Below are 19,720 nucleotides of genomic sequence, written 5' to 3' on the forward strand. Positions count from 1 at the left end.
TTTATAGGAAACATGTATCTATTCTTAATAGAAACATATTACATAATTAACATACTACTCTGACAATCACAATCCATACAGGCTATTTATAATGATAAAAGATCACGCTGTACTTTACATACATCTTAAATAATCACAATAATAATAAGAACATAAGAAAAATAATAAGAGGGGGGCCGGGGGAGAAGGAAGGAAAGAAGAGACAAAACACCCAACCCTTTTTGCACAATAAAAAATTCGTCTGTCAAAAAATATGATTTTATATGGGATTATTGAAAGTTTGACATTTAAACATTGATTTTCCCGTCTCTAATTACTAATAATAAGATTCGCATTCTCAAACGGTTCGGATGATGCGGCGGCGTTCTTCCTCTTGTGGACTCGAACTTTTTGAATACGAATAAAAAAATACTTTTAAGGATTCACATGCTTTATATTCTCAAAAAAGAAAAAAGGGTAAATACTCGCATTTGAGACACACGATCCGAGTTTTTTGTGTCTTTTTTTTGTTTACTTCATAAAACTCGAGTAGCAATTTACGAGTTTTGCTCGTGCCACATCACTAGTTTTTTTAGTATCTGTATATGGAAGGTGATGATTATCTTTAAAACGATTAGTATATAATTATGCAAATGAATAAGTAGAAGAAGTTTATCCTTGGTTCTATATATTCATAAAGCTTTTCGAAGGGAGGATGGATAAGTCCATGTTTAACACCGTATTCTAACAGTTTGAGATTAATAAAGAAGGATTGGTTCAGCTTATACAAAATCTTGAAATGTAAAAATTAGCAAACAAAGATGAGATAATCAACGCGACCAATAATGTTACTTTAAATATTTTTTGCATCTGGGAGATTTTGCCGTATGACATATTCGCCGCATGATTATCTATATTTGTGAGTTTGGATTTGAACTTTAACCCTAGTTTGTACTGTCTATTGTATCTCAGCTATAAATTAGAAGAAGAAGGAAATTAAAAAATAGTGTCAAAATAAATAAAGAGTAGTTTTTATAAGGATGAAAAAGTAAGGAATCACAGATCTATGATCATGAGTATTGATGAAAATGGGATGCATTTTTTAGGTTACCCTTTTTTGAAGTTGACAAACTGAATAGTGAATTTTCTTTTCCTATGCTGTTGTTATGATTATTTCATTCTGAGGAGTGAACTTCCCTTTCTATTACATACATACAATGATATACAAAACCAGATTGAACATATATGTGTGCTCTTATATGACCAGGAGTAACCTTGAGGATTTTATGTGGAGTTACAATTATAAGTCCATGTTGGACTCAAAATAGAATTAAGAATCAAAATCAGAGTAATTATAGACTTATTTATTTCCATCTCATCCTCCCCCTTGCCACAGCTGCTAATTAAACGTCATGACAGCTAAGCTGCTCTCCCCAAAACATTCTTCAAATTTTCAGAGTTTCCATATTGATTTTCAGTTTCTTATTTTTTTAAATGCCCAAAATGCTCTCGATTAGCATTGCTGACTATGTGTCCATTTCGAAAAGAATTATTGACTAGCCCGGTGTGTTCGTAAAGTGTTGGCTGGAAGGGCTTACGCCCCCAAATGAAGAAATTTTTGCTCTTACCATAAAAATTATCGCTTTGTATCAAAATCAAGTTATTTTTTCCAAAAAAAAAGGCAAATTCTTTAAATTTAAGGTCAGAGAAAGCTATATTCTTAGTCATGGTCTTAGTTGATGATTGAAGAAATGGGAGAAACTTCCATAGAAATCTGTTGAATATTTGAACAGTAAAGACCAAATATAAGGATCGAACATATACTATATAAAAACATGAAAATCCTATAAATAAGTCACGCGACAAAATCTTTGAGTGGATATATTAATAGACAAAAATGTTCGCTGCAAAATTACATAGAACCAATTTTCATAACCGATGACTGGACTATTTCATTGAAATAACCAATCGCTCTAGGTACAAATAAAGATTTAAGCATTAAGATCCTATCTGCCGAAAAGGATGATCTTTATAATAATTATTAATGACAAAAGATGTTGATTAGGAAAAAATAATATTATGGGTATGTTTGTATGAATACAATATATTATTTTGTTTTCTATTACATTGAGAGAAAACTATTGTGTGTTTGTAAAGAGTTTAGGTTCTTTCCAAGAAAGAGGAAATGTTAGAAAATGATGATTGTAAAAACATAGGTATCATGCCGCCAGAATGTATTTTCTAAAGGCGGGAGGGGAGGGGGTGTAGGGCAAACTATATAATAGCCTGGGGGTCTGCAGGATTAAATTTTGGTTAGGAGCTTGGATTTTGGTTTTTTTTTTCAAAAATTCATAGCTGTTCAAAAAAAAGAAAAAGTTTTTTTGAAAAAATTCAAATATTAAGTTTTTTGGAATTTTTTTTCAAAAATCTACAGTTGTTCACAAAAAATTACATTTTTTTAAATAATATTTCAAAAATTAAATTTCAAATATTAGGAAAAAAAATTCATATTAATTTTTTTGGAAAAAAATCTCCAAAATTCATAGCTATTTTCAGGAAATTACATTTTGTAGAAAAACATTTGAAATTAAATTATATTTTGTTGAAAAAAATTTCAAAATTAAATTAAATTTTGTGGAAATTTTTTTGAAAATTAAATTAAATTTCAAATATTATATTTAACAAAAAATAAATTACAATTATTAAATTTAACAAAAAATAAATTTTAAATATAAAATTTTCTAGTAAAAACCAGAAATTCCTTTTTTTAGGGGGGGGAGCTACATACCCTCACTCCCCCCCCCCTGCGGATCCCCCTGAATAGGGACGTCATGAGGAATCGGCAGTATTTTTTTTGAGGGGCTAGGCCATTTTGGTTTTTTTTTACAATTTTGTCTGAAAGGTTTTTTCTATAAATAGTAAATTTGAAAAAGATTTTTTTAGAAGATACATATATTTTTTTTTTTAAATTTTAGATTTAAAATTTATCAAAAGAGACTAAATTTGAAGGAATTTGAGGTTTTTTTTTGTTTTTTTAAAGAAAGGGGATATGTACTTTTTTTCTCCAAAAATATGACACTTCCAATTTTTTATATAAGAGAAAGTTTTTCTATTCTGATAACTATAAAAATTCCACAAAAGTTCCAATGCCACAGTACGGTCATTGTACACTACATTTCTTCTCTTCTAACCACATCACATTATAAAAAAGATCGCCGTTTCACCCAAAAGGTCACAAAAATTGTATATCTACATTCTACATACATTTTTGAACCCTGGAACAATTGGTGTAAACCTTTTTTGTTTTGTTTTAAACTAATGGGGCGGTAAATATACCCATAATTACTTCATTACATCACCCATTGACGTATTATACTACATATGTACATGGGTATATTTAAATAAACTAATTAACGCTCGCCTTAAATCACTTACTCACTTTTTTAAATGCAAAATACTTTTTCATTGGACCCTTAGGGTTTCAAGACGACAACATTTTTTTTATACATACGTTTTTGGTTATAAAAGTAGTAAAAAGTTGTTTTTTTCTTCTTTTGCATGAGACGTGCAAAAATGTGGAGTAGATTTGCAAAATACGTAGTTGAATAAGGTAACACACAACCATACATTCCAATGTTGAATCAAACATTTATTTGAAAAAGAAAAAAGAATTAATTCATGAGGAGATTAGAGATGAAATCCTTTTCTAATCCGCATTCCAATCTTCATTTAAAGATTCATTACATTATAAATGATGCTCAGGATGGAGACATCATTGCCAAACAAGATGGTGTCTGGTCGTGATCTAATTAAAAAATATTTAGGGTTTCTTTTTTTTAGTGGTATTATACGTATATGTTCAAACATACATAAATGGTTTATCAACGCCATTAAATCAAAATTTTCAAATATTTCCTTCTAATTCATGTCGAGGGGAAAAACCGTTGAAGAAAAGTGTAGGTATACATCCTTACAAATATGTATATATAACATACAAGCCATATAAGTAGTGAATGTTTCCGAGGTAGAAACCCACTGGAGGAGGACCTTCACATACCAAAGAGGAAACAGGTCTATGAGCGCCTGCTCAAAAATTGTTATTATCTAAGAATTGTGAGCGCCCACAGGTGAGTTTTTTTTTAATTCAAATCTTGGTTGTTCTCGTTTTCAACCGTGTAGTAGTCCTAAGAAATCACGATAAGATTTTATACTTAAAAAGAGAGGGAATTTAAATATTTGAAAGGCGGGTAGTTTTGAAAAATACAATCAAGGTGTACGTTGTCAGTTAAAAACAGCAATGCAGTTTGAGTGGTCAACCCATTCATCGGAGTTAATTGAAGAAATATCAAAGCTCCTTTGTGGAAGGAATCTTACGGATGTGACTCTTACGGCTGAGGGAAGGACATTAAAGGCTCATCGACTTGTACTTGCAGCCGCATCAACGTTTTTTAAAGTAAGTAATTTATCATTACTCTACATTGTGTACATAAAAATGCCCACTTCTATTAATCTTCAACACATGAATGTACATATTAATATTTATGTTTGTCTTATTATTATTTTTAGGAACTTTTAACCTCTGATCTGGATGATAAGTGCCCCATCATTTATCTGAGAGATGTTTCATACATTGAGCTGGAATGTTTAATTCAGTTCATTTACGGAGGGAATACAACAGTTCCGGATGGTCATCTTAATTCATTTTTAGAATTAGCGAATGACTTAGGCGTTTCAGGCTTTTCAGAAACAAGTCCCGCCAAAAAAACAAGGCGTCAAAGTTGTGATGATGAGGAAGATGAGAATAAAGCACCAACTACTCCAAACAAAAAGTGTTCAAGTAGTGTTCCAGCATCCTTTGAAGAAACAAATCAAGTGGAAGACACTCATACGCAACAACTTCAAAAGAAACGAAAACTCCAAACAAGGAGTTTAAATAGGCTTAATGCTGAAGAGGATTTCATCAATGCACCACCTCTCTCCCCAGTCAAACTCCCTCCATTCTGGTCAAACACACCCTCAGTCTTCTTTCCGCAAGATATTCGACAGTATGATGAGTATAACAACACTCCAAATCATAGCAGCACAGTCTCCTGTCCTGTTGAACCAATAAGGGATCGGAAAAAGACAATTTCTATCGGGAAATCAGAATCCTCGGGAAGTTTAGACACACCTTCATCCACATTACTAGATCCGGATGAACTTGCTGCAAAAGGAGCTACGCTTTTACATCATCTAGCACTCTGTCTTATCAGGGAAAAAGAAGAGGAGGAAGAAGAAAGACTTCGACAAGAGGCTATTCTTAAACAAAAAGAAGATGATGATAAGCTTTTCAAACCCCCAATACCTCCCAAGATTAAATCACATCCTAAAGCGCCTCTCAAAGAAAATAATTCTCTTACTCGTACAAGGGGGGGATCAGAGTTTGATCGTCCTGACTCAGGATTTGATTCAAAGGATGAAGGATCTGCAAGAGGGCTTTGTGAAGAGAAGGAAAGTGGAGGAGGAACGTCTTCATCCTCCCCGGAAGGACAGGAGATCACTCGACAGGCACCCATTCGTCAGCCTATCTTTCGAAAGAGAAGGATTTTGCATTGAGCCTTAATACACATTATACATACGTACTGAATCGAGTAAAATGATTTTTTGTTTTGGTTTATATTTCATTTTTACAAATCTTAAAAAAATTGTTAAGTTCCTACAGTGATTTGATAAATATATATCTTTATATATTACTTTATACATAAAATAAATTGATTTAAAATACATATAATGTCCACTATTTAAATTTGTTCAGAGTTTCCTTCTCGCATTTCGATTATCATCTTCCGGACAAAGTCCCTGAGGACGTTTTTCATTTGATTTGCTGTTTGAAGGACTTCTGCGTGATTGGGTGTTTCATCCGTCTCTTCCTTTACAATACACTCATTGGTGATGAGTGAAAACGAAAAGACACGGATCTTACAATGTCTTGCAACGATCACCTCCGGCACTGTGCTCATTCCTAAGAGAAGGAAACAAAAAGGAGTTACAAGATCATAAAAGGAAATGGAATTCATTATTTTATGACAATGAAGAGTATGAAAAAATGTGAAAAACACAAAAAAGAAAAAAGGACCATTGCATTCCACAGATGTTTTTTTTTAATGAGGAAAACAAAGATATCATGAGAAGAACCCACCGACGGCATCTACTCCTGAGCGATGAAGCATCCTCAATTCCGCAACTGTCTCATAATTAGGTCCACCTAAATACGCATAAACGCCTTCGTGAACATGTTCAGTGATATTCATGGATTTCGCAATTTTGAGGGCCATTTTTCGAAGTCCCTTATCATAACAATTATTTAGTCCAAAAAAGCGTTCTCCAAATCTAGTGAGTGGAAATATCTCTTTTTAACTATCGTAATTTAAAAAAATATATATAATAGTTGGATTTTGAATCGTTATTTAAATAGATAAAGTATTATAACGACTCAAAGTACATATTATGATTCAAATCAATGAATTAATTTACTGTAATTGTTATTTCATATTTTTTTCTTTGAATATAGAAACCGTTTGACAAATGGTTATGTTACTTGCTGAATGGAATCATCTGTTTCCCCTCTTTTTCCTTCTGAGCAACGATTTTGTATTAAGATATAGGTAAATACTATATGAATGGAAATTTAAGATGAATAAAAGAAAATGCGCTCATAAAAAATCTACTGGTTATTATCCAATTGAGTCATAAAATGATTTCTACTAATCCTACCTTTTCACATTTGAACGCACAACCACATATATTTCTATCAATATTCATATTAATGAGTCTTCAGAAAAATGTATTGTCTTTGTTTTATTGACCCTTCTACTTTGGTATTTTAACAAAGAGAAGTGATAACATTTGTGTTCTCACGTTCATTGTTTTCTACAGGAGTAAATTAATGGATTTATGATTCTTACCTCTCCTCATTGGGACCCCGAAGTGGATTCTTCCCAGCCATCCCAGGGATGTTGACATGATCCTTCAACAGCATTACATCCCCAACACGATAATCAGGATTGAGTCCCCCAGCTGCATTTGTCACTATAAGAGTCTCTATACCCATGAGCTTCATTACACGGACACACATGGTGCATTTATCGAGGGAATGCCCCTCATAGGCATGGAATCGTCCCTGCATCACCATGACTGGAACTTCTTCCAACAATCCAATTAGTAGGCGTGATTTGTGTCCAGTAACTGTGGAGACGGGGAAATTGGGTATTTCATCATATTGGAAGATGTCTGGTTTGATGAGAAGATTTGCAAGCTCCCCTAGACCGGAGCCACAAATAATACCAATCTTGGGCTTGTAGGCCGTTCGTTCACAGAGATATGTAGCAGTATGGGATATTTTTTCATAGCTGAGGCTTAAATTAAAAGGGGTATATCGTTTTTTTTGACACATAACAATCTAAACAATTTGAGATAACTTACCCGTGTCCATTGTTTTCATCATTGGATTCATCCTTTAACATTTTGCAAATTTCCGTATTATTACCATTTCCGTTTGAAATTCTATCGTAATTGGTCATACTGCTTGATTTCTAACAAAGATGAGTCACAATGATCCACAAATCTATCAATAAAATTAGAGCTACATTTTATAGGTATATATAATCAATGACATCTTTATATTTAAAATAAAATAAAACATTTGCACTAAATAGCACACAAAATTATTATTTAATGACTCCAATTGACATAGATATATGGGTCACAATTTTTAAATAGGTTAGGATTTAATATATATCAGTGTGGTGATTACGTAATTTTTTATTGGAGTCTGATTGAAGGCACTATCAATGACTCACCATTAATAGGGCTGATAAATATTACTCATGAAACAATTATTTGGAACACGTATCCCCTTCCCCAGTTTATTACTGCTTTGCTATATTTATACATATAGTTTTTTTGGGAAATGTTTCCATTTTCTCTCTTTATAATTACCAAAATAATTGAGCTAAGAAAATTCCATAAACAAATTAGATTCCCCTTTTAAACAGTTCTAAAACTTAAAACCTGGTATTATCATGAAGCAGAGAACCACCAATTTTATTTATATTTTTACATGTTATATAGCGTCAGGCCCGTGTTTTTTTTTGTCACCATGAAAGAGGAATGGTAATTTTTAAAATGCTAGAAGGTCATGTAACCATTTTTTATGATTTTATAGTCTAATTTATTATGTATTTTATAACCTATTTTTTAAAAAATAAATTAATATTTATGCAGTTTTTTTTATATATTAATTTCAGTTTATTTTATTTTATTGGGTATTGTAAATATCGATTTAATAATCAGGTTTTACAATTTTTAAATCTGTTGAGCATATATGTATATTAATATTATAAATAAGTATATATACCTCATTTTATAATGAATATAGGATAATCTTATTTTCTTCCTATAAATGAATATCTGTACTTCATACATAAAAGTATAAAGTACCCTAAAGTAGTTGCTCTAAATTTTTAAACCTTTACAACCTGAAAAATATCAAGATTTTAAAGTAATACCGTTTGGAAAATACAGCCTTTACTTATTTACGTTAGTGTGGTTATATTTTGATTTCTAAAAAAGAGGACCGTTTTAACGGCAGTGATTTTTTGAAGTTAATACATTAATGAATGAAGTAACAATTTTAGTATTCTTATTATATAATTTGGATCTTATCATTGTCTTTCACTTTAAGTTAATGTTTAACATTTCCAACTTATCATACATGAAACCGGACATTTCATTAATTTATTGGGGGAAAAAAAGTCCCCAGATAAGATGTAAAAAGAAGAAGTGTCCTGGGAAATGAGGAGGGTTGGTCAGCCTACCCTACTTACCCCTAGAATGAGCTGGAGTAGTATCGGCTGTGTATTTATCACAGTTTGAGAACCATTGAATTGAAATGATTGGTTTTTGGATTTAATTAAAGGAATAAATCGAGGGTTTAGGGCCAAACTTTCGTTACTCAAAAATTAAAAATATCAGAGTTAATGCCTATATCTCATTCTAAAAGTATAATATTTAATGTTAATATTTAAAAATAGAGAAATTCAGACTTTTCAAATGAATTTATTAGATTCATTTTACCGTAAAAATAGGAAAATGCCGATATTTATGATTAGAGAATGGAGTTTCCAAGCTTAAATCTCTCAATTAAATATTTGAGTTATGATAATTTGGCTCTCATCCCACGAAATGTCAATGATTTGAACATAATAAAAACAGTATGTATTAGGGGTTCCCTCATTGGATCCCAGGATTTATCAGGGTTTTACGCCTACAGTAAATTACAGGGAAATCCTGCGTTTAATTATAAAATAATTAAACGCAGGAATCGGTACATAGAGAAAGTTTAACTTTTGTGATTACAAAAGCATAAAAGGTTGTTGCATGTCCTTTTTCTTCGTGTTCGTGCATTACTTAATAGGTCGTGGTGGTGTTAACCTCTTCCTCAGAATTCTCGCCTATTTTTTTTTGTGTAAATTGTATTAAAAGTGTATAATAAAATAGATATATATAAATTTAAATATAATTTTATACTATTTTCACTACACTAATGCTTTTCTAAAAGCAGTAATTCTTCCCCCCCAAGTCATAAAACCAGCAGCTGATATTAACAAGAATCTTAATTCAGTAGTACATTATGTCTCTCTCTCCCTCCTTCTCCTCACGGTCTTAACAAAGGGCAGACTGGGCCAGCCACAAGATTAAAAAAAGCAAAAACCCTGGGTGCTAAAAAAACCAAACTGGGCAATATTAGTAATGATAAAAATTAAGAAAATAAGTATTAAAATGAATTCTTCCTTCTTAAAGTATAAAAATAAATACTTAAATTTCACAATATTTATTATTTACTAACGGGTTCCCTCTTAAAGATAATTTCCCGGGAAATAATATGTATTTATGTGTCATCAAGCGAGTTATTATTGACATTTCCACCCATACTAGACCTTAAATAACTCCCCATATGTACACACGTAGAAGCTATATACAATTATATATTTTTCAAACCCAAACAATTTTATTATTGATAATATTATATGTATCCTACCTGATGATTACCAGGTCTGTCATTTCCTGTTATTATTCTTTTTTTTTTGTTCTTTCAAATAAAAAAATCAACAGATGGAGGAAAATATTTGGAAAAATCATGTTTTTCTTTCACTTTTTTGTAGTATTGGATGGGTCTAAAAAAAATTAATTAAAAAGGTCTTATCAGTCCGGTACTAATAAGATTTGTTAGCTCGAGCTATCATCAGTTATTTTCTTCGCTTGGAGTGAAAAAATAAAGAAGGAACTAGGACCGACGTATCTGTCCCTATACGCGATGAAAAAAATCGCGTATGAGTGAAGAAAATAAAGAGATAACTAGGACAGACGTATCAGTCCTTATGACCGACGAAAAAAATAAGACAGAAAGGTGGGAAAAATAAGACTGATTAGTAAATCAGTCCTAGGACCAATCCAGCACTAATTTTCTGGGATCATTATCAAGAGGTATATCTATTTGTACAATTAATTACTCATTTGACTTCCGCTCAAAAATAATTTTATTAAACAGAAAATAAACAAAACTTAACCTTTCTTAAAAATGATGATATAAGTAAAACAATGGATTTTTATCTCAATTCATCCATAAGTAGGTTAGCTGTGTAAAGAAAAAAAAATCAACTTTAATTTTCCACATTACAATTTTAAACTATCAATATAAAATATTCCGGTTTAAATATCTATATTTGTGAAAATCTAATGAATTCTAGAAAATTGCATTTTTTGTTACATCAAAAATGCGTTTACTACAAATATGTTTAGTAATATGATATGGGAGTTGGAAACTAAATATATTAAATTAAAAAAAAACTTTGGGAGTTGCCAGTAATATAAAGTACAATATAAATTTTCCTCAGCGAACTATTGGCGGAAACATTTTGGCTGATGGACATTTTGCATAGGATAATTTTCCCAAGGGGTATTTCCCCGAATAATTTTGAAGAGGACAAGTGTATATACTCGTATAGCATTTGAACAATACTTATTTATCATTTAAAATTGAATTAGAATATACCAACGCATAAAATAATATTTTAAATATCATTTTTGAGGCAAATGTCCTACGGCAATCAGTCCTAGAGCCATAAATTTTACGTACATTTTCAATCATTTTTTTTTTTATATTGTATTTTATGATGTTGTTTTGTCAAAATTCAGGGAGCAATTAAGAGGATCCTAAATTGCCGTAGGTTGCTGATCCTAGAAATAACTCATTATATTTCTTGAATAGATATTCAGCTAAAATAGCTTCTATTAAATATTTATTTTAAGGAGACCTTTAACATTGGGTTCAGGGTCGTCCCTAAGGTTTTTGTAATTAAAATTTTTTGGACCAAACGGGTCCTTTAGAAAATAAGTCGTTGAATTTTTTTTTGCCTATTAAATAAAAAAAGTACTTGATTGGGAGGGGGTACATCCTCTCTTGCACAACCTCTGCTAACGTCATGAGGTTGATTATAATTCTTTAACTCACTCATTTGTTAGGTACCTCCATTATTTAGGGAAAAAGTTTCCCTTATGGAAGAAGACAAAACCATTTAAATGTGTATATGTAAGCCAATGAAAATAATTTATTCTATGCTTCATTTAATACTAATCATTTGATATTTATATTAAAATATATCATAATTTTGTCTTTATTTCTTTTACTGAACCTTTCCATTCCAACTAACAAAATATTTAATTAAATAATCATAATAAGTTCTATTAAAATCTCGCTACAAGTGTTGGGGTTCGGTCTACTAGTAGACTACTCTGAGACTGTTATATTTTTTGTTGACGAAATTAGTTTGGTCCGACAAAAAAAAGCTCTGTTTTACCGGTCTCATATAAAAATTCGGGTTCAATCGGTCCAAAGGAAAAATTTGGTCTAGTTCAGTCCCAGAAAAATCGGTCCAGACCGATTTTACAGATAAATTGTTTATAATGTGACATCATATATATGTATTTTCAAGTACAATGACGTTATACGAAGTTTAAACAGAGATAGCTCGGATTAATTTTGATCCTGCCGTCTCATATATTTATACAGTATTTGTTCTAGAACTTATACTGTATTTAAGCGATTTTTTTAAAAGAAAAATTAATAACATTTGATCTAGAAAAAATTGGTCTCTCATAATATATGAGACCATAAAAAAATCAGTCCATAAAGTGAGACCAAATCAAAATTGCTCTACAAAGATAGACAGAAAGAAAACGGTCCAACTTGGTTGAAAAAAATCATTTAAGACTGAACTGAAAACTAAATTCGGCGCTGGACCAAGTCACAACACTACTCGCTATATGTCTATAGTTTTACATATACATAGTTCTTAGATGGGATCTAATTACATATCATGCATGATTTATGTTAATCTGGTCTAAATATTATCATTTATTCCACTCAAAAATGTAGATATATGTTTAATGTTAATACATATATCAATGGTGAAAATTGATTCCCTTAAGGAAATATTCCTTACTTGATTAATCGATATTTTACAAAAAAAAAATGTATTCAAATGAATATTTATTACTATAAATTATACATTTGGAATTAAATGACGTTATTGCATTCTTAAACGTACTGATATGAAAGCAAAATGAGTTGGTATGGATTTATTGATCTCTGAAGTAATATTCAATTGAATTTTGTTAAAAGATAATTTGCTATTGTGTTGTGTTATTTGTATCATTAAATTCTATAGATCCCCTAAATGAAAAAATTGAAAAATATAGAATTCAATCCCAAAAAGGATGGGGGAATTTCTAGTTCTTAAGACTTTAGATGTTAAAGAGGCACATTTGACTCTCTTTAATATTGAATAAATTTATGTTAATAGCACAAATCAACAACAAAAATCTATTAAAATTAATATTCAATTATAAAGAGTACTTGACGTGCTGATTACGAATCTGTAATTTTTTTTAATTTGAATTTTTAGAGTATTTACAACATTTTTATGGATTTGAGTCAATCTTTGAGTAAAAAACCCAGTTATCCATTTAAAAACTAATTTATTATATCCAAAATATTATTTTGAGCTCAAATATGTTATTATATTTTATATGCAACCTTTCGATCATGATACAATGCAATTTAAAGGGCAACTAACTACTTTATTTTAAGGATTTTATTTGAAAAGGAATAATACTCCGAGTTTTTTTTTGCTTTTTTTTACCCAAAAATAATTTATTTGTAGCAAACTATACATTTTAGAAGCAAATACTCTTCTAAATGAAACTCTAATTATGCATCCTTCAAAATGAATTTCTTTGGCGTAAAAACAATTGATAAATTGAGGTATTATTCCTTTTCAAACAAAACCTTTCTAATATGGTGGTTTTTAAACCTTTAAATTTTTAACTTGACGTGCTGAGCGTAAACATGCTCGTTGCTAAACATCATTGAATGTCACATTAATTCCTTTTAATTTTATATGTACAAATGTAATTTTTTTGGGGGGGGAGGGGGTGAGCTTGTTTGTTTTTTTTGGATTTTTTTAAAATCCAAAGCTAATCACAAAAAAATTAAAGTTTTGGAAAAAAATCTCAAAAATCCATAGCTATTCTCAAAAAATTTCAAAATCTATAGCTATTCACAAAAAAATTGAAAAATCCACAGCTTCTCACAAAAAAATTATTTTTGTTGTAGAAAAATTTCAATAATCCATAGCTATGTGTTATAACTGAGTAGTTAAGTACGAATTGCAACTTGCACAACATGTTATAGCTATATATATAAGTATAAAGAAAAATAGAGCAATAGTCATTTGGACTTTGACCTTTAAGATATTCATTCAGACATAATTATATGTTTTTATCAATAAATGTATAAGGGATTTTTAAAAGGCATAGCAACATATTTTTGTAATTGATATATCCCTTAAATTTAAGCAATATTTAATAATGTATCATTTACATATATGATAAATAACAACTTTATAGACATACGGAACAATTACGTAATATTTTCCACAAACCTTAAGAAAATGTAAATATAATTACTTATACTTGTAGACTTTCCTCTGTCTGTCTGTTACGTATGGATAGCACAGCTACATGATAAATTGACTTGATTTTGTCATTTGATACCTTTTACGAAACTATAGTGAAAATAACCTACTTTTTTTATGACCCTACCGTCAGGACGTCTCTAAATTCAGTTTTATTCTCTGTAATGTTATGCACATCTCATTTTTGTAAAAAAATATTATTAATAAAAAACATAGCCATATGATATTAAGCTTGTGCTTGATCTTTGGCGTATCACACTTGAAAAATAAGGTCTTTATGGCTTAATAAGTTTTTCCTAAACTATCTACACTTATGTATCTGTGTAACTTTTATGGAGAGGGACTTTCTCTAAAAGAGAACAAGATATAGGCTTCTCTCGTTATTACCTTTATTGTACAACGTAACCTTTCTGCCAAAAATAAAGAGAGGAAAAATTCTTCCAAACTATAGAATTGTTATTCTATAATTCTTGGGAATCGTTTGCATCTTATAAGGAGCGAACTCTAATTTAACCAATCAACGTTCACACTTATTAGGATAAAATAAAGGACTCTAGGGAAATAGCGGTGAAGGGAAAAATAAACAATTAAATCTAAAACACAGTGAAGATTATGTTCCTAGGTGCCTAACTGGAGGAACATGTAGCAGCTTCTAATTTTAAGCCAATCAGAATTGATTACTTCTAAATCCTACCTTTCTTGCCTTGAGTGCCCCCTCTTTGCCTAGAGTCCTATGGGATAAAAGAAGCAGAAACCTCAATAGTTGACAACAAAATACAGTATATCATTCTGTGATAGCAAAGTACCTTAGTGGTTCATCATAAAAAATCTCCAGTCTATAGTTTCATAAGCCTTAAAGGCAGAAGCATATTCTTGTACAATTTTTATACATAGTTATCACATAAAGAAATGTCGCCGTGTCTATAAAAGCTTATATATCAAAATGATAAAAAAAAAAAAAACACCCTTTCTCAAAAGTAAAATTCTAGTCCCCAAATACAGTTACATAAGCTTATAATGATGTCACTATTTAATAATCCCCCCACAAGCATGTAAATGAAATCTGCCGCCATTTTTACTTCATATTTTCATTTTTTGAGTACATAAGTTTTAAATTTAATATAAAAGTTGAAAAAAAACAATATTTTGGAGTTTTGTCTTTCCTTAATTGAACCTTCACCATTTGTCCTTACAAATGCCGGGCATTTAACGTATTTAGAGAAAAGTTTCTCATATGCCCTTGATACAATGTAAAAAGAAGGCATATCCGGGGTTAAAATGACGGTTAGCTACCCTCATATAGCATAGCAGAGAGCGGTATTTCACACAAAACCTTAGAAAATATATATACTATTGTTTACGACTATACTTGAAAACTAATGAATATATTTGGGTGTCCATACATAAGTAAACATCAATCGTTTATTAAATTAAAATATAATTGCGTAGAATAAAAAATGTTTTCCAAATTGAAGTAAGTGTTTGTAAGTAATTATTTTTACAAGTTAGTCCAAGAAATACGCTATACATGGATTCCTGTAAGGAATATATTTAGGAACTTAATTAATTAATTACTATTTTGATAATACAGAATAAATAGAAAAAATTAATTCTTTCAGACATTATTTTCCATTCTTAAGATTGGTCCAATCAGTCCTTGGGAGCTGTCCTTAAGACTGTCGGTCCTTTTGACCAACAGTACTGGAGCTGATAAAAAAAAAAAAAAGTAAAGTTAAGTGACGTCACGAAGGACTGACATTAATAAGTTTTATGACTGAAATGCAGGATTGAAGTAAACCGGACCGAGACTGAACTGGACGGGAATGCAGTCTATTCTGAAATAAGGACTTACACAACACTAGTTGTAGGTAATAAGAGATAAAAAAAGAGTGAACTTTCCGTATGGAGTATTGTTGGACTCGAGTAGTGCTCGAATTCCTAAAAGAACTCGACTTCACTAAAACGACATTTGTACAAAAAATTATTCAAACACGCCGGAAATATATATTTTGGTGAAAATTTGCCTTTATTCGAACTCGAATAATCAAAACTAATCGAAACAATCGAGTAATGATGAGTCAAAACTAAATTATCACTTAGTAGAATAGTAAAAGACTAATGCATTTCTTACTAAAATAAGAATTGAAAGGAGAATCCTCATTACATTATGACGAAATTCTCAAAACCTCAAAAATTTGTAAATTGTCAGAACACAAACTCGGTACAGAACTTACAAATCGAATTCTAATTTTTTTAACTCCAATCCAATATTTTTATGTAGAGTATGTTATGAATGAGTTGTAACTTATATAATAATCAAATTGTACAAGTTGCAACAAAAAATGAGATTAATAATTTTAAATGAAGGAGTTACAGTTCTTGGGATGAGGATAATGTAATAATTGAAGGTCTAAGCATGGTCGATATATATTAATAATGAATCATTCGACTATTTTTATTAAAAAAATGTTAAAATATAAGATGATTCCATGGCAAATTCAAATGTCCACAGTTATACTACTCAGGAATACATAATAGCAATGTAATTTGAATAAATTATAATCCAATGATAGCAAATCATTAATAGTTTTTTATTAGAACGACCAAATATTATAATTAAATAATGCATTTTAAGACAAAAATATGTAACTTGTACACAATATATACCTATCATATATCCATAATAGGCACAATAGTTAAAATATTTTTCTAAAAATATAAAAAAATTCGGAAATTATTATGAAATATTTCAAAAATTGCTCAATACCTTTTATGTAACTGATCTTTATCAAATTATTGACACTATATCTATAAGGAAAGAAAAAATGTTTGTCATAAAAAAAATGATTAGAATAACACTATTGAGATTTGGAAATTGAGTAATCGATAAAAAAAGGTGTGAATTTGATTAAAAAAGTAACTTACCTTATTTATTATTTAGAAAACGTATATTCGAATGTCTGAAACTATGATACGCAATCAGAACTGATACAAATGAATATATATTTCTTCTTTCTCAGACATAAATTGAATGAACCAAATGTTTGATCAAATATATAATTTATTTTACAATACAAATTTCAAGTTTAGTGTCTTCTTTTTCCTTTAATACTTGTACAATATACATAGTATACGCACATTCATATATACACGCTTGTAAAAAACATGATTTTTTTTGTCGAAATATTTCCCAAACATTTTCAAAACTGTTTAAAATTCATTCATTTTCATATTTATTGACATTGAAAAACTACAAAAATATGGAGCCTTTTTCGCAGAAATCGATATTTGATGTCAAATTTTCCATTATTATAAATTGGCTCAAAAATAATAATGTTTGAGCTGCAATAAGAATATTAAGCAACTTTTAAAAGTTTTAGAGACTATTTCGATATTTAAAAAAATCATGTTTTTAGAATAGATGTTATATATGTATGTAAATAAATGTTGGAACTAATAAAACAATATTTGTGATACATTATAATAATGTTTCTAAATCAAGTTCACCCTTTTTTTTAAAAGTTGAATGTTTTGTTGTACAATCTTGTTTGTTTATTTGAAATAATTTTGATAGAATGACCCTGAGTTATGTTTAAAATTAATTGTATATAAATAATAACAATGAAAAAATTCAGTCATATCACGAATATAAAATTCATCAATAACCCGTTTTGAAGAAAGATCATCACTTTTGCCCTCAATTTGATAATTTCCGCAAAATCCTATGAGTATTTACATTATTATATTGTTAATGTACGAGGTGTGACCAAAAAACTTTGTATTTTGTAGAAAAAATGTATATTTATTCATCAATATTTATGATGTCCTCTTCAAAGTCATTCCCCTCAGATACAGTAGTACGCTTATGCCAACGATTTTTCCAAATTTTAAAGGACTTCTTATACGCACTTTTTGGTATAACCTAGAGCTCTTCCAGCACTGCAGTCTTTATCTCATCAATCGTTGTAAATATCTGTCCTTTCAAAGGTTTCTTTAGTTTTGGGAACAAGAAAAAGTAACATGGGCCAAATCCAGTGAATATCGTGGCTGTGGCATGATTGGGATGTTGTTTTTGGGTGAAAAATTATCAACAATTATTTGAGTCAAAATTAAGCAGTTTCGGAACAAACTTCGTTGACACTCGTCTCATGCCTAAAAAGTTCAAAAAACTTCATGGCACGAGCCAACAGATATATGTCAATATCCTCAGCAATTCTTTGATAGGGATTTGACGGTTTTTATCTATTGTTGACGTACTTGGGCGTCCAGAGCGGAGGTCTTCATTGGCATCTTCCTGATCATCTCGGAAGTTTTTGTACCATTTGTAAACATTTTTTTTATTACACAAAACAGTTTCACCGTATGCAATTGTCAACATTTCAAGTATTTTAAAGCACTTAATTTCATTTATATACAAAAAATTGTTACAAATACTTTGATCCATGTTCTTCAATAGTCAAAAATCGTCAAACACGCAAAATACTTCTAACCGTTATGCCTCTCACAAACAAACTGAACATATTATATAGCTGAAATAGTAAATATATGTTCGTGGCGAGTGTACTTTCATAAAAAAATTGAGCATACCAAATATACCAAAGCCACGAAATTTGAAAAGTCACTTTACTTTTTGAACATTCTTCGTATACACCCTTACTCAATTAGAAAAACTGTAAATTCAGTATCAATTTTTTGTCAGTTTTAAAACTTACTTTTAATGTGTAGATTTTTAATTCATACATTTTAGGAAAAGTCTAATGATAATTTTGATAAAATGGTCATTTTAAGTCAAATATAATTTTTGAAAAGTTTGAACTGCAATGAATTGACAACAACTGAATATTTGAGAGAAGGAGATAAAATTAAAAGTATGGTTTAGTGTGCCTCTATTATTCGCGAGAGATACAAAATAATAAAAACCATAGCTACTGCGAATGATTAAAACGCATGCCGTACATGTCAATCTTTAGTTTTCATTTAATTTAAATTTTTATCGAATTAATACTAGTTTTTCTACATCAACAAATATTGATTTAAATTTAGATGTAAAACTCTGCCCATTTAGTTTGTCGACTAAAAATATCAAACAAATAAGGCTTTCGAAACTTTCTTCAAATGAATAATTTCTTGTTGTTTTATTTCATATTATTCGTGAAGTAAATTTAACTGAAAAAGTGATAATTTGACTATCCATGAGTTTGATACTTTCTGAAAAAGGCAAAAAAAAAAAAAATCCCGATAAAATCATAACATGATTGATTATATCTATTAAACAAAATTTTTATACTTATATCTAGTCTGTCTATATACTTTCTAAAAAATCATCATTGTCAGGATGAATTTATTTATAATTTAAATAGTTCATTTGATATTGCTTTAGTCGAAGTATACCAATTAATTAAAATATAATGTGGTAAATTGTTCTCGCAACAACAAAGGAAAATAAGATTGATTTTTTTCGAGTAGATAAGATATTAAGGCAGTAATGGTAGAAGAAGTCAAGACTTCAAATATTTGATGAAGGGAAATGAAATATTTTTTTCGTGTACGTCATTAATTATACCCAAAACATGTCCAAATGAATCTAGTGAATCTAAGAACTCCATATATTTTCCTTCAATAATCAAACATCAGAATAAATGGAAGAACCGAACCATGATACAGAA

The 19,720-nt window shown here is 29.9% G+C and overlaps 2 protein-coding genes across 5 annotated transcripts; one reads left to right on the plus strand and one right to left on the minus strand.

Moving 5' to 3' along the window:
* Positions 1–3,561: 3,561 nt before the first annotated feature.
* On the plus strand, positions 3,562–5,758 carry LOC121121678 (uncharacterized). Its single transcript, XM_040716645.2, has 3 exons — positions 3,562–3,935; positions 3,990–4,432; positions 4,546–5,758. The coding sequence occupies exons 2-3, from the start codon at positions 4,277–4,279 to the stop codon at positions 5,572–5,574; spliced, it is 1,185 nt and encodes a 394-aa protein (XP_040572579.1). The 5' UTR covers positions 3,562–3,935; positions 3,990–4,276; the 3' UTR covers positions 5,575–5,758.
* On the minus strand, positions 5,616–18,891 carry LOC121121679 (purine nucleoside phosphorylase). Of its 4 annotated transcripts, XM_071890081.1 has the most exons (6): positions 16,980–17,078; positions 10,587–10,654; positions 7,441–7,582; positions 6,924–7,373; positions 6,158–6,348; positions 5,616–5,980 (listed from the first exon to the last, which is right to left on the minus strand). In XM_071890081.1, exons 3-6 carry the CDS (start codon positions 7,536–7,538, stop codon positions 5,760–5,762), a joined length of 960 nt encoding a protein of 319 aa, XP_071746182.1. In that variant the 5' UTR covers positions 7,539–7,582; positions 10,587–10,654; positions 16,980–17,078; the 3' UTR covers positions 5,616–5,759. The 4 variants fall into 4 exon arrangements, with proteins under 4 accessions (XP_071746182.1, XP_071746183.1, XP_040572580.1 ...); XM_071890082.1 differs by lacking the exons at positions 10,587–10,654; positions 16,980–17,078 and adding an exon at positions 18,767–18,891; XM_040716646.2 differs by lacking the exon at positions 10,587–10,654 and having other exon boundaries at positions 16,980–17,172.
* Between the last annotated feature and the right edge of the window lie 829 nt (positions 18,892–19,720).

This window comes from Lepeophtheirus salmonis, chromosome 7, assembly GCF_016086655.4.
Source record: "Lepeophtheirus salmonis chromosome 7, UVic_Lsal_1.4, whole genome shotgun sequence".
In the NCBI taxonomy this organism is placed as follows: Eukaryota; Metazoa; Arthropoda; class Copepoda; order Siphonostomatoida; family Caligidae; genus Lepeophtheirus; species Lepeophtheirus salmonis.

Excerpts from the sequence above, each read along its gene's own strand:
- LOC121121678 (XM_040716645.2), top strand. The coding sequence starts at position 4,277 with ATGCAGTTTGAGTGGTCAACCCATTCATCGGAGTTAATTGAAGAAATA. Across the intron at positions 4,433-4,545 it reads CCGCATCAACGTTTTTTAAA|GAACTTTTAACCTCTGATCT; the intron begins GTAAGTAATTTA and ends TATTATTTTTAG.
- LOC121121679 (XM_071890082.1), bottom strand. The coding sequence starts at position 7,538 with ATGACCAATTACGATAGAATTTCAAACGGAAATGGTAATAATACGGAA. Across the intron at positions 7,374-7,440 it reads GATGAAAACAATGGACACGG|CCTCAGCTATGAAAAAATAT; the intron begins GTAAGTTATCTC and ends TTTTAATTTAAG. Across the intron at positions 5,981-6,157 it reads CTCAGGAGTAGATGCCGTCG|GAATGAGCACAGTGCCGGAG; the intron begins GTGGGTTCTTCT and ends TCCTTCTCTTAG.